Source organism: Diadema antillarum, unplaced genomic scaffold (genome assembly GCF_040938485.1).
Source record: "Diadema antillarum isolate AM-2024a unplaced genomic scaffold, OU_Dant_1.0 seq00000604_RagTag, whole genome shotgun sequence".
NCBI lineage: Eukaryota > Metazoa > Echinodermata > Echinoidea > Diadematoida > Diadematidae > Diadema > Diadema antillarum.
Genome location: NW_027271532.1, coordinates 2,414,923 through 2,441,148, shown reverse-complemented (window position 1 = coordinate 2,441,148; position 26,226 = coordinate 2,414,923). Strand labels below are relative to the sequence as shown.

The window sequence follows — 26,226 nt, the reverse complement described above, 5'->3', positions numbered from 1 at the left end:
GCGAAGTCTAGACCTCTGCCATGCTCTGACTGCCCACCATCCCCCATCCCCAGCTTGGGTCAGGTTGAATAATGGTGACACTGACATTAACACCATCTTACACAAACCCAAATGTCAACACAATGCATGCTGTGATTTCTCGGTCTACGTCTTACTTGATAACCACGACTACACACTGAATCAATCTGGACTTCACACTACTGAAGGAGAATAAAACTTGCTGGCAGTGCGGAGAACTATTACATTTGCAAGGCTTCCCATTGCAACTTTACTTCAGACATAGTGACTGGAGTTCAAACAGAATCAAAGTCAGGAAAGATAGCAAGTAGGTTCTAGTGTGTTTCAAGATGAGTTGTGTGTGCAGTAATAAATTATATATCATGAATCACACATTATATGTCTTCAAACACAAATTGTGCGTGCTGCAAAAATGAAAGACACAGTACAGCTTCACAATGCAGACAATTTACAATTAAATCCTGAAGTCTTAAAATGTTCCACTCACATCAATCATTTCTTCTCATTGTTTCCTCTGATGTAGTGATTAAACTTGGCTCTTCATTTACTTTTCTTCACATTAAAAGTAACTGAGCAGACAGGATTTTGAAAAGGAGATACAATGAGCAAAAACTTTAATGAAACTTCAAAGGTTTACTGCCATTAAGGCCATAACTTTTAATACATGATGGATATATTTCAGCATTGAGGTTTGGACGGTGGAATGTTTTTTTAAGCATGAAGTGAGTTAGGAAACACCAGAGTGATGGGTACTCAAATAAACTTTAAACCCTTTGCATAATTACATTATGATTAACTTCACTGCATAAGACTGACAGAATCACCATGCTTCTTTAACTTCTTTATAGTATGCAGTGTCTCTCTATTCTAAATACAATTATTTACTCGTTTTGAACAACTGGATTTTCACGGACCAATAACCATGAAATCATAGGTAGTTTAATAGGTGACATACAAATTGGCTGATCAAAATATTCAGGGATGATACTAGCACAGAGAGAAAGAAAGAAAGGAAAGAAAGAAAGAAAGAAAGAAAGAAAGAAAGAAAGAAAGAAAGAAAGAAAGAAAGAAAGAAAGAAAGAAAGAAAGAAAGAAAGAAAGAAAGAAGAAAGACAGACAGACAGACAGACAGACAGACAGAAAGAAAGAAAGAAAGAAAGAAAGAAAGAAATGGGGAAAACACCTCTTTATAGTGACATGACTTTGAAAGAAATATGGCACACACACAGATGACCTCACTGAAAAATAGGAGGAACTTTTTTTATAAGTAGGCAGACAAAGCAGTCAGAGTATTCTAGCATGGAAAGACAGCATATACTGTCGAGTGTGGTCCAAGACCTGCATGATGACATCAAATGGAGTCTTAACCCTTAGTGAACTTTGAGTGACGATTGGCACAATAAACCCAAATAGCATTGTACACACTGTCTAAAGTCCCTGACACAGGGCGGGTTTAATCCCTTCCCTACCAAGGTTCTGAAATCTCCATAGACCTTGCATAGCACCAAAGAGGTTCTCTTTGACAATGAATTAAGATAATTTATCCAGTGACTGCACGGGCAGCATGCCCACACACAATCTTAATTATTTTTACATTACAATCTATCTAACACCTTAGAATTATGGAGTGTTCTGTTAGGAACATATAATAGGAGTGATTTCAACAATGATATGAATATATTCTGGACCATCAACAGAAGAAGGTGGAGCTGAGATAAAGTATCGACGTTGCTGAGATAAAGTATCAACGTTTCCGAAGTAATTCAAACTCGAATTAGGTCATGGCTTCATGTAAATGTCAAACAAAAATTTCCCAACCAAGCAAATTCTTCATTACTTCTGGTCACAGGTTAGCATATAATACTTTCTTTTCGTGTAGTTTGGCATTTTTGTGCTATGCTTGAATGCATAAGTATTACAATTTATATAAATGACAAAAATACACTGGGAAAACTGACAAATGATCAAAAAATTCCTTGTAACTGGTCAGCTACAAAATCAGGAAAGGCAAGAAATTGTATGAGAAAACAAGGTTGAGCAACATGAATCAAACACAATTGGGGAAAAGAAATACACACACCAGGAAACAAAATTACAGGCAAAAGTAAAGCATGTAGGAGAGTTTAGGCAGTTTGGTGCATACATTTTTTGGCATACTCTGTTAAATATTGTGGAATGACAAAAATGTCAGTCGAATGGCAAACTCATGTAGGATAATTTGTTCACTTGCCTAGTCATGACCAGCAGTCATTTTGACACCAGTTCATTGAAATAAAGACATTTCTAGAAATTCACAGTGCTACTTCTGGAGAGTCTGAATATCATCGACAGGCAACTCTTGTCTATGTTCAGCAAAGTGGGGATAGACATGGCCTTGTGCTGAAACCTTGGCTTCAATTATGAAGTCCTTCCATTGAGATGTACTGTCATAGCAGTTGGCATGGTAGAAGCAAGATATGTTTGCTGTAATGGTAAGCATTTTAGTTGTTGCTATGGTGACCACGACCACTGTGACATGAAATGACTACAAATCAGTCCATACAACTGCTTTAAATATGCATCTCTTGTTTTATAGTTTCTGCTTCACACAGGCAAGCAAGCACTCTATATCAGAAACTTTCAGCTCTGTTCAAGAAAACAATTACTGTTAAGATGATAGCACTGATAGATGGGAAAATTTGCAACAAGAATATGCTTGTACATATACCAACTTGCTTGCAGAGTTCACAAGTCATCATTCAGTATATTGAAACCATTTGTGATTTGTAAAACATGTTATGATGACTGACAGACTTTGTCACTTGTAGCTGCTACAATGTCGAATAATAACTACATCACAGTTACCCACTATTAAGATGACGAGATGAAATCATGCAAACTTTGCTCAGCATTTTATTCTTATTATTTTTTTCACAATATCATGATGACCTGATTATCTGGATCAAGTTTTGAATCCAGTCTCGTTAAATGTGCTTCCCATGTTGCTACCCTAATATGGCTGAAACATGCAGACAATAAAATATTACTTCTTTACTGTTTGGCATTTCTCCCCACTCTCTGCATGATTAGGTAATTTCACAATTGCTGCTGCGACTAGTAGTTTTGCTCTGGCTGCTGATGTTACAAGTTTGTGTCTATGTAGTGTTTCATTTTGGTAGGTTGGATTGAGTTGCTTTGCTATGGACCCGACTTCCAGGACGTGATGGAGTGGGAAGAGCTATCGGGTTTTGATGCCCTTCAACACCATCTGGAATCTGACAGGGATGGGTCTCACAGCTCATCCTCCTGTCAGGGGGAATGCTAGCGACATGACATAGGTTTTAATCTCTTCTCAGCAGGGGCGTGGCAAGAATAACAAACAAAACAGTCTTCCACAGCGACATACAATGGAATAATATATCCTCAGCTGATACATAAAATGCAAACTCTTTGCATGCTTAGATGTATGAACATAGAGTCCAAAATAGATCAATCTCTCTCTATCTCTCTTTCAATATGTTCAAATCACTGTATCCTGGTTTCATGTACATCCCTGATCACCTGTTCGCCAACTCTGGTATAGCCTTGTGGGTCAAAGGTCAGCTGCTCAGAAGACCAGTGCCTGTTAATGATCAATAAAAAGCAATCAAATTAGATGGATCACCTCAATGGCAGAAGATATACAAAGATAAACAATTATATCAACATTTGTACACAATGAGAGTATATAACCTGGGTAGCTCAGAGATATACAAGCAATGAGAGCTATCCTTTAAACACAATGAAAGTTTACACCCTGTTTAAAGAGATTATCCTGAACAGCATAAAATCAATTGAAGAGAACAGAACTTTCATTTTACTTAATACATACAAACACGAGGAAGTAGAGACATTTTGCATAATACCGGCAAAATAGAAATATCTGTTACGGTCACATATGCAAAGTGGTCATTAGGTTATGGCCTCACAAGATTCACAATACCGGATCAAATCAAGTTAAAAGAAATGTTATTCCTTTCCATAAATTTTTCTGGATTTCCAACATTCCAGCCATGACAACGTTGTAAACTTAAGTCAGCATGTAAATCTCATACTGCAAGATGGATGTCTGGTTGCTGCATAATGATCTAGACAAACTACATACTGTAAAAGTGGAAATTTTCATGTGTGCTGACATTTTTCGGGCATTTCGCGCAACAAGAAACCAGAGTGAAAATAAAAATACGCGAATACTTTTGCTTACTGTGTGTTCCAGTAGTTCATGTCTTGATTCCGCGGAATTAGAAACACACAAAATTCATCTTACCTGACTGAGCGCAACAAATTACTCACAAGACAATATCCACTTTTAGAGTAGTTGTTCCTGAAACAAACCCCTGCGCCCACCTCATTACAAACAAACAAACACACAAACAAACAACAAAACATGGTAGAGCCATACAACTATACTCATCCCCCTGATTTGCCGTGCATTCCACATGCTCATAAATCTCAGTAACATTAATATCCTATTCTACACAATATACTTTCATAACCTGTATTACAGACTTACGTTATGAACACTCACAAGAAAAAAACAAACAAACAAATGCATAAAAGTGCACTGACCTTTGAACCCTGCCTCTGGAACTGATGATGCTGTAATCAAAAGGGAATACACTGCGTTAGCACTAATGTGTAATATTACATGATACTTTCAGTGTGTAGCATATACACTCGCATATCTGATTTCTATTGTTAAATCTTGCCAAATTTTCACCATGCTATCTCAACAGACATAGCTTCACCCCACTCACTAATTCAGATTCATTTCATGTCATTCTTATCATTTTTTTTTTTTTTTTTTTTGGGGGGGGAGTATTTCTAATAATGGACCTCACTTAATCTCTTGACTTTGGGAAAAAGATTAAAAAAAACAACAACATACAAATACTTACACATATATGAACTGAACCTGGAAGGGTAGGTGAAGAAGAAATACACATTAAAAACAAATGTATCTATCATTATTGTGTTTGCTTCCAAAGTGGGATAATAATGCCACATGTAGCTAAACTTTGAACTTCGATGCATATTGAGAATGTGATATGTTGCCATTGACAACAGGCCAATAATCATTAGTCTCACCTCGGACGATTTCATCCATGGCAAGGGGGTCCTCACAGATGGGACTGTCCACGACGAGGGTGATGAGAGACTCAGGGGTGATGCCAAGGTGGCCCAAGGTGGCCTCATTTTCTAGCAGGGCCTTCCCCCGGTACAGTAGGGTCTGGTCAAAGGGTGCTACGCTGAAGGCATGCATCACCTTGGTGGAAAAATACACAGGTAGCATCTATTGAGGGTGTCGGCACAGACAGCTTGAGGAAGTGTAGGGAAACCTTCTTATAAACAAGGTCCCCAGGATCGGCAACTTTACATGTACCTCAGTATGACCGCTACCTCATTGCAAATGTCCTAAAATAAAGAGACCAACTAAATACAGTAATGTATAAGTAGAAATTTTCATGCATTTTACATGACACAAAACAAGTGCGAAAATGAAAGCCAGGATGAATTACCGGTCATATGGTCCATTGTTTGATGTTACATGATTATCTCTTCACCAATGATACTATAATGGTATTGTTATTCATACGATAACACATTCTTGTTTCATCTCTTATCACTGGAAATTGACATATTCAATCAAAATTAATTCACCTTCTCAATATAGGTTCTAACTTTTACCCTATTTCAAATCATCCCTAATTGTAAGATGAACATGTATTCATTATGCCTACAGCGATCCAGTGGGGTTAAGGTACAGGCATCATAATGAAACTAAGATGAAAATTAATGACCATGCTATTAGGCTTACCCCTGCTTGCCTATGTCTGGTGGTTTGTGGCCGACAAGATAGGGGTATGTTTGATAAGAGACCCATGGTTGAGGGAATCCCTTCTCACCTTAATCTTGAGTTCCTTGAGGGTGTTAGTGGAGGAGACGATGATCTCCTTCTCGCCCCTCACCCTCCGGTGTCGGGTACTCCTCCTGGATGAGGCTGAACCATCCAGCTCCATCTTCTGTCTCTTGGCAGACACCTGCTCAAGAAGATCACAGGGTGGTGAAGACAAGATTCATGAATACCAGTCAGTGCCTCGATTTGTACACCTGACTCAGTCGATGGCTTGCCAACTTCTTATGACCATATTTTTCTCTTACATAAAACCACGTAAAAACCAATTGATAAATAGCAATATGCCATATTACACTGAAAGCGTCATATGCAATTCCATTCCTCAATATATTTACATCACAGCAAAGCTTGTAATTTTTTCCACAACTTTGCTGTACTGCATTTCTAGCGTAAACGCTTCAATAAAGGGATACATGGCTTTGAAAAACAGAGTGTTTTCTAAAAGCACTCATGCATTGTGGTCTCACTGGGGATTTATATCCTGGTGCACAAAAGAGTTCACTGGTGATTTTCTTCATGATGAGGAATAACAAGGCAAGTGCCATAATGTGTCTCGCCCATTCGCGTACAAGAAATTGTACGCAAATGGGATATAACAGATAAAAAGGAGATATAACAGATAAAAAGAGATATAAAAGGGTAAAAATTTCTAGCAAAATAGAAATGTGCCATAAAAACTGAACATTGGGCCCTTAAAGTTTGTTGACCCCTGCCTGTGACATTTGACCTTGTGGTGACCATCCACTCCCCAAGGGAAATCTTCCATCCAAGTTTGGTCACAAACAGACCTACAGGTATGGATCAAAAGTTATGACACATAATAGAAACGCGCCATAAAAACTTAACATTGGGCTCTAAAAGTTCGTTGACTCATGCTTGTGACCATTGACCTTTTGGTGACCATCCACTCCCCAAAGGACATCTACCATCCAAGTTTAGTCACAAATAGAGTTATGGATCAAAAGTTATGACCCATAATAGAAATGCGCCATAAAAACTTATCATTGGGCTCTAAAAGTTCGTTGACCCCTGCTTGTGACCTTTGACCTTGTGGTGATCATCCACTCCCCAAGGGACATCTACCATCCAAGTTTAGTCACACACGGAACTATGGATCAAAAGTTATGACCCATAATAGAAACGTGCCATAAAAACTAAAGTTCATTGACCCCTGCCTGTGAGCTTTGATCTTGAGGGGACCTTCATATATGGTAAAATGTGAAACTTTGTATGACCCCTCTTCCCTCGAAGTTTGATTGCAATTGAAGCCCAGAGTAAAGAGTTATTGAAGTTTTTGTAGCGTTACGGACAGACGACGGACGGACGGACGTACGGACGGACAGACGGACGACGGACGGACAGACGCTGCAGGCGATCCCTTAGTCTTCCCTCATCTCCGGTGGGCTTGACAAAAACTGAAGAATGTTACAGGCTCATGTCTCACTTTAGTCACTTGATCTTTGACCAACCCTGAAAGCTTTCCTACATCTTATCACCTAAATCCTTTTGTCATATTTAGCTCTCTTACCAAATTTGCTGTAAGTACCAGCCACAACTTTAAGATTTTGTGATGACAAAAATGTATACATAAAGACACACGAGAACAAGACAAAGACAAACAGGCAACCTCCAAATTGTAATGCCCACAGCACTTGAGTGTAGAGCTGTAGAGACTGAAACTGAAAACTCGCCTCATTGAAATCTGGATCTTTGTTCTCCTGGTCACTGGTGGCACCGATGGCTGCCTCCGTTAACAGATTGAGCGTGGCCTTGGGGCTGTCCCCAAAGTCTGGGGCCAGTTTGCGGATGTAGACCTTGACTCCGGAGTACAGGAACCGCGCCTCGTGCTCTGCCTCTTGCCTCTCTCTGGAGCACGTTGGGCAGATCTCTGTGACAAACACATCGAGACACCAAGCATTAACATCTGTGGTTACTAAGCCCCTTCTTGCTACAATAACAAACACAATAAGGTCCATGTACTGCATAGATGAAACTAGTGAGATGAACAGAGTGACCTTTGCTATACAGTCAAACCTGCCTTAAGCGGCCACCTGTCTAATGCAGCCACCTGTCTAATGCGGCCACATGTCTATAGTGGCCACTGAAAAATCCCCCGAGAGAAGAGCCCTGTTAAAGACCCTGTGTATGGCGGCCACAAATTTTGTTTCCCGCTGTAGATTTTAACCTGTCTATAGCGGCCACAGAGCCGATAATTCAGCGTGTTTTTCTGCTTTGTAGCCTTGTCAGTCATTCATGGGCAACATTCAGTGATTGCTATCGCTGCATTCATCACTCATTCAGTCATAATAATGAACTAGTGTTAAGCTTTCTTCACGACTGTACACATGCTACTGTGCAACAATTTCATAAACACTGGCACTGTTCAACACATGAAACACACCTATATGCGTACACACATGCATGTACATGTAAGGACTTATAGATGTATACAACGATGATACATGTATATGTAGGCAATAACCACAAAGTTGGATAACCTGTCTATTGCGGCCACCTGTCTACATAACGGCCACCTTTTTGTCTCCCTTGGGTGGCCGCTATAGACAGGTTTGACTATAGACATACACAAACAGAATCAACCCAACGGAAATTTTCCAACTTGCTACACACCAGATTACAAGAGGACATCAACTAAAAATTCAGAAGCAACATATGACTCAACGTCAGGAAGAACTCGTTCAGCAAAAGGGTCATCCAAGATTGGAATAATCTCCCTCCTTCAGCAGTATATTATGCAACATCACTCAACAATTTAACAAACAGAGCTACAGTTATTTCTGGGTTTATAAGGGCGAATAGCCCCCTTACCCTTGCTGCATTACATTTTACCTGTTACACTACCAAGATGGATGTGCAGCTTTTCAGTAAGTTCAGTATATACGTTATGTGAACCATACTTTCCACTGCATCTCTACCAGTCTTCCAGCAAAACTTTGCGGGGCACTGTAATGTAACTTGAACACTCCTTGATGAAGAATGATGTCTATCAAGTCTCAATAAAAACCATTAATCAATTATGCAAACTCTGCTGAAAACTGAAAGGGGCAGAGTTATTTTTTATGTATGTGTGAGGTTGCGATCAGTTGATGCTCTACATGTGACTATTGGGAAAAATTTAAAGATCAAAACCAAGATACACCAGATTAGTTTATTTATTGGAGTCACATGTCCGACAGTTAAATGACATATGTCAAAATAGCTTCAATTTGTATGAGAAATTTCCTGCTGAACATGCTTCCACTCATCTATCCTACACCTGACTTCAGAAGCCATTGCAAGCTTGGGAAAACAAGGCCTGATTATACTTCCATTCATGAAGTAATTGCTTATGAACAGGCAGTCAATGCAATCAATTATTTCACGGAAATGCTTCTGACTTCATCCCTAAAAGCAATGAAAGCAAAGTAATAGTGACCGAACAGAAATATGATTTACAATGAATACCTGGTTCTGAGATAAAGCATGGTCCGTCGGCAACTACTTTCCATATCCTGATTGGCTGGTCAACGACGAAGGTTGTACTAAGGACCGCCCACTCTACAGGCCATACCAAGGCAACACTAGTATGTGTAGAGACAAAAAGCACCTGTTGGTCTATGCACTCCATTATGTCGTACATTCATTTCTCCCAGGAACTCAATAATTGGTACATATACCTGGTATCAAATCTCACATACAAAATGCTAAGATCAAAGTATGTACATTTATGATCAAAATCTCTTCAACTAAATGGTCATAAAGAACTTCTCATGACAACAGCAAACATGTCACATCACCAAAGCCTATTGTGCTTGAATGAGATTTTCATCTGACTATAAGCATGTAAGTGAAAAGGGGGAAGTGATTTGAAACTCATTATTACAGTTAACATTTTTAATAGGTCATGTGCACACAATCTCACATAAGAACAACAGAGTGAATAAGCCTATTTAGTTTTGCATGTTTCATATCATTAAGTTCTGGTGAAAATTATTGCCAACTGGTTTTGCACGCAGTGTTTGGGGACAATGTACACTCAACAAATGCTCAGCTTTTGCAATCATAAAGAGCAGTAATTTCCTTTCCACCATGTGAGTAATGGGAAGGGATGGGTATTATTGAAATGATATTGGCTGCTTTTGAAGAGGAACATTGGAATATATTGCTCTAGCTAGGACCGCACTGTACAAATCAAAGATGAGTGCCATATGGTTCTAATGAGGGCAAAATAATTCTGGCCGGTGTATCAACTAATAATGCCAGCCAATATCATCATCCTTTTACACATTATTTATCCCTAAGATGATTTTCCATTAGTATAAATCTTTGTTGTTGAAGGCAAAACTTTTAGCTGTTGGTGATTACAACATATTGACCGTGCTGTACAAACACAGTAAGTTCATTCAGATAAAGCAGTGAGTCTGCACATTTAACACAGGATTATATGGGACTTCTTGTGTATGTAATCGCAAATGATAATTTACTATAAAAAAAAAAAGAAAAAAGCTTGCATTCCTGACAAGTTGATTTCATGTGCACCAGGTTCTGTTAAGGATGGGATGTATAGAGTATTAGGGCCCTCTGTTCTTGTAAAGTTTGATACCAGAAAAACAACAAATTTTCACAGAAGAAAGGCATTCTCAGTATGGCCTGTGTGTAATCTATCCAATTCTAGAAATAACAAAAATGGTTGGTGAACAAAGTATGCATTAGCATTTCACTGCTAAGATGATTCATATGAAAAATGATACTACATGTCTCTTACCCTGACGTTTCGTCCACTGGTGTGATCATGCTGGGGTCAAATGTCAGACCGCCATGTGAACAGAGGAAAGCGCTATTGTTGATGCTAGTGAGTATTTCAGATTTGACCGGATGACGGAGGAAGCTCCTCCAGGCTTCTACGAAAGCGTGTGGTACAACGTACGCCTCGGTTGATTCCTGTATCAAACACATTCAGAGAGTAGCTTTACAGTATGGATGATGCGCATGGGTAACCCCCACACATTTTAGCAGCGCTGTGAAGAAAGTGAAGTACACTTGAATCACTCCATGCAGTGAGATCATTGACTAATTCTTGGGTGTTCTCTTATTGTTAAACATTCATAGGGGCAATGACGAGTACTTTTTAGTCATTCATTTAAATGCTGAGTGACAAAGATCAGGAAATGCTCGTGAAAGCAAGTTTGGTATTCTCACACAATTGCTATTGTATTTTGTCCTCATGCCCTGTTGATATCACCTTTTTGCCCTATACCCTCCCCCCACCAAAAAAAACCCAAGACAACAACAGCTGCTCAGTGGAAGACAGAAGCAAAGATGTCAGACTTACTCCTTTCTTCCATGTGGGACGAGCTCGGCCATGAAAGAGTTGTGGGAGGGACCTTTTCTGCTCCGTAGCCAACTCGCACTTCCTCCGTGCCTGCTCAGCATCCTCTGCATCTGCCATCTGATGATGATGATGATGATGATTATGGTGATGATGATGATGATGATGACGACAATGACAATGACGATGACGATTATAACGATGACAAAACAAATGATAATGTTGGCATGGACAATTATTGAAGATAAAATACATGATAACAGCAAGCATTATGATAAGGGAGATGAAGACGAGAGATGACGTCAGGGATGTTGATCATAAAACAATGAAAATGACCAAAATTTCACAATTTAGTTCATTTTGCATTCATATAATCAGCTGCATGCCACCCAACCTTGAGTATCAAAGCAACATAACCATGTGAAAAACAAAAAATTAGGAAAAGTCTTCATAAGCAACGAGTTAGTCCTTATTAAGTTATAAGATAATGATCACTAAACATGACATACTTTAAGGTTGTAAAATTACAATAACAGTATGAAATGACAGTAAGGCGAGCACATCTTGCACTAGTTTCACATTTCTGTCCATATACTGCTCACCAGAAATGATACATAATCAGACATTTTCACCTGACATAAAATACACCAACAATCAAAAATTTGATATAGTCAAGTCTGGACAAAGAAGTGACACAAAAGTAGACTGTACAATGACGGGCTAAGATGATGTCTATAATAAATAAATCACTGTTCCACATGAACCAGGAAAGACAGCAGGAAAAAGCAAACCAAAGACTGACACACATAACATAAATAGGAAATAATCCTATTAGAAAATGACACACAATTTGCAAAGGAAGACTAGAGAACATCTTCACCTGACACTGCATGCATGGCTGAACATCAGCCTGGAACTCGGCGCAGTCAGGAAAGTACTTGTGAAGGACAGTCCAGACAGCCTTTGGGACCAGCCGTCTAAAAGTCACATCAGTACTCAGGTTTCCTAAAGTGTGATGAACAAAGGATTTAATTTTTTTTAATTGCTTCATTACTTATCTGTCAGCATACACAAAACCAGTTCATTGCAAGACCAGGGCATTTGACTTCCACTGATATGTGGTGGTTTGTGGCGAGGTCCTAATCCCTCAGATGCACTCGTTTGTTTGCATATATCATATTTCTTTATTTCTTATTTCTCCAGGAGCAAAGTTCTGTAAACTGTTACATAAAATGAATCATTCACTTTGAAACACAATCAAATAATTGCACAGTAAGTCTCCATTGAAGATAAGAGGTTTGTATGTTTTCTGTCTAGCTGTCATGTTGTGATTGACATACCATGACTACTGTACTGCACAGTAAGTCTCCATTGAAGATGAGAGGTTTGCATGTTTTTTATATAGCAATCAAGTTGTGACTGACATACCATGACTGCACAGTAAGATGTCATTAAAGATAAGGGGTTTGCATGTTTTCTATGTCACAATCATGATGTGATTGACATACCATGACTGCACAGTAAGATGTCATTGAAGATAAGGGGTTTGCATGTTTTCTATGTCACAATCATGATGTGATTGACATACCATGACTGCACAGTAAGATGTCATTGAAGATAAGGGGTTTGCATGTTTTCTATGTCACAATCATGTTGTGATTGACATACCATGACTGCACAGTAAGATGTCATCGAAGATAAGGGGTTTGCATGTTTTCTATGTCACAATCATGTTGTGACTGACATACCATGACTGCACAGTAAGTCTCCGTTAAAGATGAGAGGTTTGCCATCTTCTTCTTCATCTCTTTCTCCATGGTTTGACTCATTCAGGTTTACACCATCTAATTGGACACAGAGTGAATTTGTGAGGGAAACAAGAGTGTAATGGGATTTAAAAGCTTTAAAAGGATAGGAATGGTTGCATTATAACTCTAATGGAACAAACACAAGCTTAACTCACTGAAGACCAGTTTTGGGTATACTATGCCAGGCGTCTATGGGAAATGTGTCTTATATTAAAATCAGCTGATCCTTAATGGTTTCAAAAAGAATGTACATGGCGGAGGGTTGATATGTCACTTTGGGATGAAATGTGATAGTCAGCTTTTATGATATAATGAAACAACCAGGTTTCAGTGTTACATTAAAATCTACAAATATATTATGATACATTACACATCTCCTGCAATGGAGAGGACAACACAAGGATGTTTTGATAATCTTTGCAGAAATATTTAGTGACAGTTACAACATCCCAAGTGGAAAACTTAATTTCATCAAAAGGATTACTTGCTTCATTATTTTCACTCACTAAATGAGAGAAGGTTGTTCCTTTAGTCTTTAATGCCCTGCCTTCTGTTTCTGTACATCATTTTCTTTTCAATCCTAGCCCTCTCAGTTAATGAATTATCATCAATCAACACTGGTTTTTAAAATTTTTCCTTTACTGTATTTTTTTAAAGGAGGGGTTTGTTGCTGTCTGATAAGACCTTGTATCTCAAATTTTGGTGAAAAATCACTTTTTTTTAATCAAATTGTCAGATAATCAGTTATGTCTTGTCCACATCTTTGCCATCTTACCCCCAAAATAAAGTCACCACTGCTTGCCAAAGGAAAAGTGATCCCTTTTGTTATAGCGCTTTGGCTGCCATGTTTTATGGCTCTCCTTAAAGACCTAATAAAATCGTTTAGACATTTTTTTCTCAATGATGTAATAATATTAAATGTTAAATTCTAAGTAATTCTATGGTTGTGTGGGGTTTTTTACTGTTCTGAATTTTGTTCTATATTTGTTAACATAATGGATGCAATTTCCTCGGTTTGGGAAAACTTGCTATACTTTCACCGCATGCGGCGCACTATCACTTCTAAATTGTGATGACGTCTAAGAACGGAGTCGTCGATTGTCCGACCAGTCTAGCCATAGCCAGCGAGCTGGCAAGGCTATGCGCATGCTAGCGCAGCGCAGCGACAGCCGGCCGGCGGCTGGCTAGCGCTCGCTGCGCACGGGGGTATCGTTTTTCTTAGAAAATGGCGCATCTAAATTACTGATAACAAATATTGCAGAAACTGACCATGGGAAACTGGTTAGGCCTTTTTTTTTTTTTTTTTTTTTTGAGCCACGACCCACCCTGTAACAACATATCCCCCTAACCGTTATTAGAGTGTAGCCTCTGTACTACTACCAAAGATTCTGCTATTACTACTTACTAGTCTACTAGACCTAGTGGTAATAGTACTACTACTAGCAGTAGTAGTACTAAAGAGACTACTACTACTAGTAGACTACTATAACTACTAGTAGACTGCTACTACTAGATCTACTACTAGACTACTAGTAGCAGTTTAACTTGTTAGCGCCGGCCGACGGGTAGCCACGGCCGGGACGCTCCCGCTTGCTTGCTGCGGCCGGAGTAGCCGCTCACTTTGTGAGCGAGCTGGGTCTGTTCTTCTACTACTTACTAGACAAACAGTTACAACTTACAATGCCAATCATGTAGAATACAGTATATTCTTTCTAACATTAAACTATATGGGGGCATACCAGACATACCACTCTGTATTTCCCAGGCGATCGTTTCCGTGAGGTCTATTCTCGGACTTGGTGCCATGTTCATAGTCATACGCTCTTGCACTGGCAGCAGGTGAGATGCAGCTGGTTCATATCGGTAAGGTGCAGCCCCACGATATAACGTTCTGGTTCATCGGCTGCCTCTCCCTCCCCATCTTCCCCTTCAACTTCATGTGCCTCCTCTTCTTCTCCGCTATCGTCAGAGCTGCAGTCTTCTTCATCATCATCATCATCATCATCATCAATGTCGAAGTTTACCCATATAGGGGAAGACATTATGCTCGAGGTACCAGGTATTTGTGCAAGCTAACTTAGTGATAATGTACGTGGTACTAATGCGTACATGTCGACAGTCAGTGGGTCGACCGGGAGCGCACATCCCGCGGGACCCGGGCCTGGCCGGGCTAGCTAACGTGTACGCGCGTGTACCAAGCTAGTAATCTGAGTGCTTGTGCTGAGCGGCGTCTGCTAACTGAGCACAACTCCGTGCTTATACGTCATCAATCGGTTCAGGGGTGTTGGTCACGTGACTATCTTTTTCTCAAAAGCTGCAACGGGGTCCTCCAAAAATGTGATATTTGGGGGAGTGTCTAGAAGCGATAAAAACCGGAACGACACTGACAACATATTTACATTGATAATCATGACATATATTTTACATTTCTTTTGCATATTAAAACATTTTGCAAGCATTTTATTAGGTCTTTAAAGTCTGACATTTTTGAGATACAAGGTTTGTCGTCCAAACGGTAATTTACAGATTTTTGACTTGGATCAGTACTACAGCATGATGAAGAAATCAACACAGCAAGAGACAATAAACCAGCACATTAATTAGTACCTTTTGTGTCTGTCTCCCCATTCTGTATGGCACAGTGATGATTGCCAGTGTCCGTCTCATCCTTTCCTTCGTTCTTTCTCTCCTCTCCACCACCTCCTCCTCCTCCTCCATCAAACTGAGACTCTTCCCTCTCTAGAACCATCCTCTTCCACTGCCTCAGGGAGTCCTTGCCGACCCAGAAACCATCCTCACTGTGATGTGGTACAAGATCCAGGAAAGAAAGGAATGCAGGGTCAGAAAACTGACAGAAAGCTTTGGAGAAGACCAGGGCCCCATTACAGAAAAGATGTTAGGATAACAACTCTTGCTGGAATGGCAACTTCCAATAGCAATAGCCAATCAGGAAGCTGGATTCTTGTCATTACTATGACAATTGCCATTCCAGCAAGAGTTGCTATCATATCAACTTTTTATGAAATGGGGCCCTGATCATTGATCCTGATTTTATCTTATAAAGTTGCAAAAATCAGAGAACATTACAAAGACTTATTGACTGAATCTATTTGGTTTTCAAAAAAAAAAGAAGAAAAATTCTTCTTACTCGTAGGAAAAGGAGACTAGGGGGGTGTTTCATAAAGCTGTTCGTAAAGTTACGAACGACTTACGAGTGACTGGTAATCAGTTCTTGTGCTGAATAATGGAAATTCTGATAAGTATAGCACATCAGGGGCCCCGTCGCATAAAACTTACCATTGAATTTCAATGGTAACTACCGTCAAAATTAGGCGTCACAGCCAATGATCAGCATCAAAGGATTGTAAAATTTACCGTTAATTTGAAGACTTACCGCTAGAAAGGAGCGGTAAGTCCAGCGCTAAGGGTTTTATGGAACAGGGCCCAGAACTGATCACCAGTCGCTCGTAAGTTGTTCGTAACTTTACGAACAGCTTTATGAAACACCCCCCTGAGGTGTTCAAATGGAGAAGCTGTTCTACTGCTCATATGAGAAAAAGAAAAAAAGAAGAAATCAAATCAATGAATTTATTTGATATTCTGGCATGCACACAACTATGGAGAGAGTCAGGAAGATTGTTTCATGGTGCAATATCTCTGAAAAAATTGGGACGTTCCCTAAACAAAAATCACAGAGGAAGTTTATCTACATAAATTACCTACTCTTCATGAATTGCAGACTAACAGATGAAACAATACATTAAGGCAACCAGCTTTTGACACTTGATGACTCATGACAGGATGAATGCAGGCAACTAAAATCTGACTTTTGACCACATTGACTGATGAAACTGGTAAAAGGATGCAAACCCGGCAGCTAACCTTTGACATTTGACCTTGGTGACATCAGTGACAAACTTGTGGTCGGTGGCAAGCTGGGCCTGGATGCGCATGACACGACACCGCTGCTTGATACAGGTCAGACACAAGCTGGTCTGGGTTAGCCTCGGTCCCCCACCATACTTCATGAAGAGAAGGTTTGCCTGAAATATGTAGTCAATTAGGAAACAGGTCTATTTGAATTCATAATCACATTGCTTACATAGAACCATGGTATAGATTACCACAGTGATGATGTCACAGTCTTTTTGTTACAGCTTGGGTTGGAGCCATGTGTGCGCATAATCACTCAGGCCAGATGAGGTTGTTTAGAATAAGTTTCCATGGCGATGACTGGCTATGACTTCACAGTTTAGTATTCTATAAGATCATGATATCATGGTTGAGAGAAGTTTGAATGCTGACTTGCTATTAAGACTTTCATGAAATTAAGAAATTAAGTCAGACTTCATTGAACTAGAGATAGATTATCATGGACATACAAAGATTGCATGGGAATAGTAACAATGCTCTTTGCACCTAAATTAAAATATTCTGCAAGCACAAATGAAAATGAAAAGCGCAGGAAGACTTTGAAAATAATCCCCGAAAACTACACACTTTTGAGAATGATTTGAGACCTTTTGCCAGTGCTGAATAATTATTGTTGTATTTTCACTAGCCGTAGCGATGGTATGTTTTCACTGGGGATAAAGTGCTTCCCAATGGATGGTCTCCTTTTCTTTCTTCATTCCAACATCATATTATGAAGAGAAATAATAAAAAATTCCACTCAAAACACATCATATATCACTGCATTAGGGTTTTGACACCACTATGACACACACTTGGACCACGTCATGGTAAAATCATTTGTGCATTATAGGACCTCTTTCATTTGCTAGCTGGTAGTTAGAATGTATCTTGACAGTTTATTGTCGCTGGGATGACAAGACCTTGTATCTCAAATTTTGGTGAAAATTACTTTTTCAGATTAATGTTCAGACAATCAGTTAGGTGATGTCCTGTCCAAATGCTGGCTGTCTTATCCCAAAATGTAACCACCACAGCATGTCAAAGGCTCTCCCATCTAATATAGTGCTTTGGCTGCCATAATTTTTTTGCTCTTGAGTCTCCTGAACATTTGAAATTTTGTAGATACAAGGTCTTGTTGCCCCAGCGATGTTATGTCATCCCCACTTCATGCAGAGAAGAAGAGAGATAACCTGATATACAGTCACACCTGCCTTAGCGGCCACCTGTATATAGCGGCCACCTGTCTATGGTGGCCACTGAAAAATCCCCCCCCCCCCCCCCCCCGAGAGAAAAGCCCTCTTAAAGACCCTGTGTGTAGCGGCCACAAATTTTGTTTCCCCGCGGTAGATTTTAACCCGTCTACAGCAGCCACAGAGCTGATAATTCAGTGCATTTTCTGCTTTTAGTAGCCATGCCAGTCATTCATGGGCAACGTTCAGTGATTGTCACCGCTGCATTCATCGCTCATTCAGTATCAAGCTTTCTTCACGACTGTACACATGCTACTGTGCAATAATAATTATTTCAAGAACACCGGCATTGTTCAATGCATGAAACACACGTGTGCAAACGTACACACATACATGTACATGTAAGTACCCGGTACAACGATGATACATGTACATGTAGCCGTAGGCAATGCACACAAAGTTGGATAACCTGTCTATAGCGGCCACCTGTCTATAATGGCCACTTTTTTCGTCTCCCTTGGGTGGCCGCTATAGACAGGTTTGACTGTATAAAAGAGGACTATTAACATGTGGCCATCCTTATGCAGTCCACTGACAGTCACTGCATGAATTTATAGAGAGTCCCTCACAGTGTCCAGACCACTATGAGACTCACGGCCTGAGTACTGATCCTCTTCAGGTGCTTGACCTGGTCAGGGTCCAGCCGGCCGTGCCTGCAGCAGAACCTGGTGTTGTCGATGGGGTGCTGCTTGGCTGTGGAGGAATGACTCTCCTCACTCAGCCATTTCTTCAGCCACTCTGTTGCTATCCACTCAAAGCCATCCCCTGACCACAGACAAGGCAAAGAAGGGGAAGGAAAATATTGACTATAATGTAAACAAATATTCTCTGCTGAGGAAAAGCCGTCAAAGGGTGTTTTATCATAACTGCAGGATAGAACAGTAAATGTAATTTCAACATACTGGCAAAGAGTAGATATTCATGCCATTTATTTATTTCTTTTTTTCATGCAACTGTCAGTTTTAGTGAAATCCAACCATATATAACTGGATGAATCATTTTTTTATTTATTTATTTTTTTTTTGTGGGTGGGCACTGCTTTCAACATCTCATATAAAATATTTGAGGTCTTTTTCCCCCTCTAGTTCAGCAAAGTGCAAACTTGGTGAAACTTCCTCATCAGGAAATATTTCTCATATCTTGGAAATCTGCTATAATATGAAATTACTTCTGAAGAACAAGAGAATAAGATGTCAGTTTTGATATATTGCAACCAGAGAAGCTGCCACCACTGTGAGGGAGTCCTAGGTTCACCGTCTGTAGGAGGCATCTGCTGGTAAATGTTCCTGATCTCCTGCTGTGTGGATCTCCCACACTTCACACTCTCAGTCCGCATGGCTGTCATCTCCTCCAGCCAGCCCTCGAAGCGGACGTTGTCGCGGTTGATGAGCTCCCGCAGGTACCTCGGCAGGCTCCCCAGATCCAACTTGGGCTGGTCCACACCATTCTCTACGTGGGAGAGATCAATGCCATGAGAAAGATGCGACAAGCAATATGAATTTTGTCTGTTCTCTCTATACTTCCCAACCTACTCTGAATATACGCCGAATATTTCGCAAGGTTTTTATTTTTGCGAATTTTGCAAGTCGGGTGCTATTCGCGAAATTAAAGACACACCAAAATATTGACTTTGATCCTGATGTGAATGTGATGTACGCATGTACACTTCTCCGTTCAGTACAGGACTCCACGATCGCGAACTTAACCACTCGCGTAATCGTTGGGAATTCCCGATTCGCGAAAATTTAGACTCGTGAAATATATGGCGTATACAGTATTACATGATTCAAAGTGACTTCAAGCTCTCCTGAGGTCTAAAAACCATGCAAGTGATTATGTCAGACCCTATCAGATCACCGTGTTTCAGAAGCAAAGATTGCATGAGTATTCCATCACCTATAGCACACCTCCCAACCTTTCTGACTGAAAAAATAAGGATGCTTTGGGTCAAAAGTAGGAAAGAAAGAGCAGTTCCCATAGAAGTGAAATATTATAGTAAAATTTGTAGTAAAATTATCAAGAAAAATAGGAAACTCCCACTGAAACAAGAGCTGGCAACGGTCAACATTCAGATTCTTTCCTCCAAATTCAGAATGGTTGGGAGGTCTGCCTTTAGGACTCATCATGCTGAATGAATATACAGTGTCCCCTTCAAAAGAAAAGAAATAACATAAATAACTAGAAATGTCGCTATGGCGACTGGTATGCCTCCGCCATAATGCATGAATCTCCTAATTGGTCTATAGTACATGCGGACAATGTGTGATTACATTATCACAAAATTGGCAAAATATCAAAATGACATGTTTGTCACAAATGTGTTGAATGTTCACCTTCCTTGACCTAGGTTTAATTGGATGAATGGGAGAGCATGTATTTGGGGAATTTTAGGACTTTTACTTGACTCTGACCCTTTCATAAGTTTATGCATTGAGTAATTTTCAAGGTACGAAGGAAAAGTGCAATTTCTGTATTGAATAGTAAATTGTTACCATTTTCATCTGGCCTTTGACCCTTGACCTAAAATTCATAAGAGAATCACTGTCAGGCAGAACATGCATAAATATGTAATAAGTTTCAAGATAACTTTAGCCACTTCCAAGATATGGAGGAAGAAGTAAAGTTCAGCACTTTCACTTGATTTTTGACCTTTGACCTTTTTGGCAAAAAAAAAAAAAAAACTCCCAAGGGAATCTCTATTGGGTTATACATGCATACACACACACACACACACACAAAAAAAAATAATAATCCTGCAGGCATTACATTAATATGAGGGAAATAGTGAAATTTTGAAGTGTTGCCCTTGACCTTTGACCCCACATTTCCCTAGATAATCACTGCCAGTCAGTACATGCATATATATACTATGTTCCATGAAGATACCTTGAACCATTTCCAAAATATGGAGAAAAAAGTGAAAATTTAACATTTTTCTTGACCTTTTGACCTTTGACCTCATGACCCACATTTTCACCAGAGAATCTTAATTGGGTAATACATGTATACACTTACGCTTCAAAATAATATCTGTAGGCATTGCATAGACATGGGGGAAATAGTGAAATTTTGAGCATTTGACCTTGACCTTTTGACCTTTGACCTTGAGCATGTGCGCCCAAAAGTTGATAGACACAACTTCATCCCCTAATACACATACATGCCAAGTTCCATTAGGTTACCTCAAAAGGTTTTTTAGTTACGCTGTCCACAAAATTCATTACAGACGGACAGAAGGATGGACAACCCAAAAACATAATGCCTCCGGCACCACTTCGTGGCGGAGGCATAAAAATGGATCCATGAGGCACCATCTGAATAACATATCATCATGGATAATTGCGAGGCCATCTTTTAAAACACCATCTGCAACATTTAGTGATGTTGAGACAAGTATAAGTCAATAGTCATGGGATGGACAATGTGTGGCCTTTTGTGATGTGTCTTTGGCTTTGAATAGGGAAAGATGAAAAAAGGCAATATCATGGAGCTAGCTATATTTCCTTACCTTGCTGTGGTCCTGGTCTGAGTGTGTAGACCAGCATATAAGCATTCTTTGACGCATGGCTTCCTTTGGGTACCTTGGGACGTCTCCCCTCCTTCTGACCTGCAGCTGTCAAACAGATCATGTATCATTAGGAAGATGTGAATCAGTGGTCACTAGCTGACAGGGTGAGATCATTGGTAATACAGGAGTTTACTGCGTCTGTTGTCTAGATACTTGCACCCCTACTGCTGGATTTTTTTCAGGTTGTTAAGAACCAGAAGTGCTTAAGAAAATAGTGTCCTGGTATGAACAATAAACAATATCAAATATGACATGTCAGATATTAAATGCTTTATGCACTTTCTGTAGAACAGGACAGACTGAAGACAAGTAACTTTATGGAGTCCCCAGGTAAGTTGGTGAGATTTGGTAACTCCATCCATGATTACAACATTATCTCAGATACCATTTGTACAACATCTATAAAGTTTGGTCAAAGTGTGTACTCGTACGAATTTGTTAAAGTTTTGTAACTTATTCTGTTTATTGACTGCTTGTGTGTTTGTTCCTTGCTTGATGTGTTCGTTTGTCTTAAAGGTAGGGAATCCCATTTGCACGCCTTAAATGAAGAGTTGTATAAATACAGTGGTATGTTGAAGAGAATATCATTTTAGAAACTCCCATAAAGTATTGAAAGTGGAAGGTAACATTTAGAACATTTTTTTGACGGTTAGATTTTGAATTGAATTGTTTTCGGGGCTCACCGTAAATTCCAGTACATTACTAGGCTACCTTTGCAGACCCATGTACTACATGTGTGTCCATCATGTATATTTTGTGAAGAAAGTTCATCAACACTTACAAACATTTCTATATACATTCTTACCACACACTCTATATGTTATTACATCAGCTCTTGTACTTTTAGATTTGTGTTTATAGATCACAAATACAGAAGAATGCAACAAAAAGGCTTAAGTGTGGCTGACACACAGAACTACTGAGTAGTTGAGTTTTGTGCATTATTCAAATTTTAGATAACTGTTGACTTCCAAATTTCTAAGCAGTGGCCTAAACAAGTCCCCTGAGGTTCATATTTAATGTTTTGCTGCATTTTGGGAGGTCTGTAAAAGGCATCCCCTACCTTTAACATTTCCACAATATGCAGTGATATATTTGAAGTTACATTTCCTGGAGCTCTGGGCGGTGAATGCCAACTTTCAGAGATTCTTGAAAATTGTTTTGTCTCTTTGTAGTGAGTTTTTAAAATCATAGACTACTCCATACTGACTACTCCAAAGCAATACACCAAATCCTGCCTGGTAAGCATGGAAATACAAGAACTACTTCTTTCATTCCTGACAACTCACCAAGCTCATCCTCTGAGCCAAGCTTCAGATTCTTTCCCTCCATCTTCTGGATCTCCTCATCATTAAACTTGAACCACGCCCCACTGTCGCCATGGCTACGGATGTGGGCGATGTAGTGTCCAGAGTACGCAGTGGGGCCTCGGTGTATTAACACGGCCTGCAGGTCATAGACTGTCTGCTTCTCTGAGAATGTTAAGCAATGTGTAGGTGGCTTTATATTTGGTTTTCTGCTAAAGGATACATCCATCAGAGACTTAACTTTTCATCAAATACTAGCCTGACTTTAAATCTTCACTTTAAAAAGAGGCAAAATAAAAATGTTGTTCAAGAGAAGGAGTGCTATATTGGCAAGACATATGATAATCAAACACATAGAAATGCCAGCTCCTAAACAAGGCAAATATGAAAAATGTATTTCTCTGACGAAAGACACACTGATCAGTTACAGAGGAAAATGAAGTAGATGCAATATGATGTTGCAGGATGTATGAATTTAAAAGTTGAAATATTAGGGAACATGGCATGGATTTCAATGAGTACTCTGTACCCTACTTCGGCCACTGTAAAATTGTCCATAAAAATTCTCATAACCTAGTCCAATTCTCTTGTCACATAACTCTCATGGGAGATAAGTTTAATGATATAGATCTCCAGAAAGAAAGTGGTCTTGACTGATACCTCTTCTGGGCAGATGTTTGGACATGTCCAGCTCCTCAGGGAATTGGAGGAAGTTGTTGAGTTTCTTCTTGGTCCCACTGTGCCTGCCATGACCAATCAAAGAACATGCAATACCAAGGATCACATCAGAAAACAGGAATAGTATCGCTACAATCATTCTTCACCTTGAATTTTGGGTGTTTCCTCTCAAGACCTTGCATGTAATACAGCTACAAATGTTGCCATTTTTGTCATTTAATACTTTATTCTGTTTAGGTGCCTTATTACTGAAGAGTACATTCAGCAATGTGACATCACTAGGTGTACCTTTTTCAAACCTGTACAATAAGTTTCATGGAACAGGTTTAGGATCATATCGTCACATCAATTGCAACACTTTATTATGGTATGTACCGGTATATGAGGCATGTTATACATACAATGAGGCAAGATACATCAAAAAATTCCTGAGCTGTGTCTCTTACTAAGTTGACTGAGTTAACTCTGATAAGCCTTCTTTTATAATAAGCATGACCTTCACGATTTTGTCACATGAAACATTGGATGAGAATATATGAAAACACGTTTCACAGACGCTAACCTGTCAAACACAAATCTAAGGAGTTGGATATTCAGCACAGGTGGTAGCGTCTTTAGCTTGATACAGCGTGTGGCGTTTTGTTTGCAGTTACACCTCTCGCACAAGTACTGATTAGCGCCCTCAAGTTTTTCTTCCTGCAAAGGATATGTTTTGAAGAGAGAAAAAACAAACAAACAAAAATTGTGACATTACTTGATGCCTAGAGAAACAGCACATTAATAAAGAATGACTGTCTCTTGTTCCAATATTGCTTTCTCCTGTGACTTTGCAGTGTCATTGCATACACAGTGCATACACAGTGCATACCGTGAGGGTGATAAATTCCTTGTGATACAAAGCGTGACATAATCTCCATTACATGAAAAAATAAAAATCTACTGATTACTTGAGAATAAACTACCTGCCACTACATTTTCAACAATGCAAAGAGTACTGAATTTAAGTCATCATATTGATAGCAGACTTCTGAGTCAAGCTAATCCACACACCAAGTCATATCATTGCTAACAGTAGTTGGACAAGTTCACATGCTATATTTAATTCTCAGGCATTCAGTGCTGAGGTCACAATACTCTTCATCCATTTCATACCGTCATGAAATGATAGATCGCCTATCTCTTTAAAAAAACAGGATAGGACTCTTGAATACTAAAGGTCCTAAAACCTGTATTGCTACAATCAATTTCCAGTGACGAAAGACCTTTAAACAGAGGCAGATATAGTCTTGTAATCAGTGTTTTGTTTATTTGATTTCTTACCTTCAGAAACTCTGTTAGACTGTCTTCTAAATGCTTATGACCTTTGATGTTGAGGTCAAGTTCATAGAACTGTGACGGTCTCTCGGAGCTGTTGCCGCAGCTGTTACACCTGGGAGTTCAAAACACACAAATGGTACAAATGCCCTGTGATTTCATAATGTAAGAATGACCTTCCTTGTTGACAGTGATAACTTTGTGTCCAGCTGAAATGCTCTAAAATATGAGCCAACGGCTGCCATGCAGTTGATCCCAGAGTTATATGAAACAGACAGTGTCTGGCAGCAGACTAACACATTTACAAAACCAGGATAGGAACAAACAGGAAAAGAAATCATGTGAGAGTATTCTTGGTCATAGATGAAAAACAGGGATTTCACACTCATATAGTGGGCCATCAACATCAGCAGTACTTTCAGCAAACATGGACAGAACACACACAAATGGCTTCACATCTTCTCAAATCATGCCTAATCACACTAATGAGTATAAAACAGTGGATTATCTTCAGCCCTGTGTCTTCACATAATTTTTGCATTGAGGAAATTGATTACCAGACTTGTTCATACTGTCCTATGGGACAGTTGTGAAATCTCACAGTTTAATTCAAAATTTCTCTGAATGTTAACAAAGGTGACAAATATCTGCCCTGTCATTCTCCCATGCTCCAATAGTCTGGATATTTTGTACCACAGATTTACAAATTCCATTCATGCTCAAGACAACTTCAGTAAACAGTCTAAAGTGATCTAAACAAAAGCAGAGCAGTGAGAGTTTTAGGCAAATCGAAGAAAAACTGTGATGGAATTTCACACTTTCACACATTTTCCCTGACCAGTGATACCTGCGAGAGTCATACATAAAAATACGATACTGTGATGATGTCGTGACCATACAAAATCCAATTTGCTTGCACGAAAGACATTTCACTACATTATCTTTTGCACCATGATGTCACACAAAGAAAGTGTATCCCTCATATCAAATCATTCTACAAAGGTAGCAAATTAATCACTTTGCACAGGGGAGAGTTGCTTGGGTGTTGGTGCTAAGTAACTGACAAAATGAATGATGTAATGATACTACTTAAACGGGAGAGTT

At 39.5% G+C, this 26,226-nt stretch overlaps 1 protein-coding gene across 1 annotated transcript in view; it reads right to left on the bottom strand.

Annotated features, from left to right (window-relative positions):
- Positions 1–1,569: 1,569 nt before the first annotated feature.
- The window catches only part of LOC139735861 (ubiquitin carboxyl-terminal hydrolase 48-like), a 35,455-nt gene continuing 10,798 nt past the window's right edge, over positions 1,570–26,226 (bottom strand). Inside the window, exons 8-26 of the mRNA XM_071646607.1 lie at positions 25,129–25,237; positions 24,371–24,504; positions 23,791–23,873; positions 23,113–23,295; positions 21,764–21,868; positions 19,510–19,704; positions 18,851–19,020; positions 16,973–17,133; positions 15,698–15,888; positions 13,031–13,126; positions 12,163–12,287; positions 11,286–11,402; positions 10,719–10,894; positions 9,419–9,534; positions 7,645–7,841; positions 5,943–6,077; positions 5,125–5,302; positions 4,606–4,635; positions 1,570–3,619 (exon numbers count right to left, since the gene is read on the bottom strand). Coding sequence (XP_071502708.1) covers positions 3,597–3,619; positions 4,606–4,635; positions 5,125–5,302; positions 5,943–6,077; positions 7,645–7,841; positions 9,419–9,534; positions 10,719–10,894; positions 11,286–11,402; positions 12,163–12,287; positions 13,031–13,126; positions 15,698–15,888; positions 16,973–17,133; positions 18,851–19,020; positions 19,510–19,704; positions 21,764–21,868; positions 23,113–23,295; positions 23,791–23,873; positions 24,371–24,504; positions 25,129–25,237 — 2,524 coding nt within the window. The 3' untranslated portion in view covers positions 1,570–3,596. The remainder of the gene's footprint in view (positions 3,620–4,605; positions 4,636–5,124; positions 5,303–5,942; positions 6,078–7,644; positions 7,842–9,418; positions 9,535–10,718; positions 10,895–11,285; positions 11,403–12,162; positions 12,288–13,030; positions 13,127–15,697; positions 15,889–16,972; positions 17,134–18,850; positions 19,021–19,509; positions 19,705–21,763; positions 21,869–23,112; positions 23,296–23,790; positions 23,874–24,370; positions 24,505–25,128; positions 25,238–26,226) is intronic.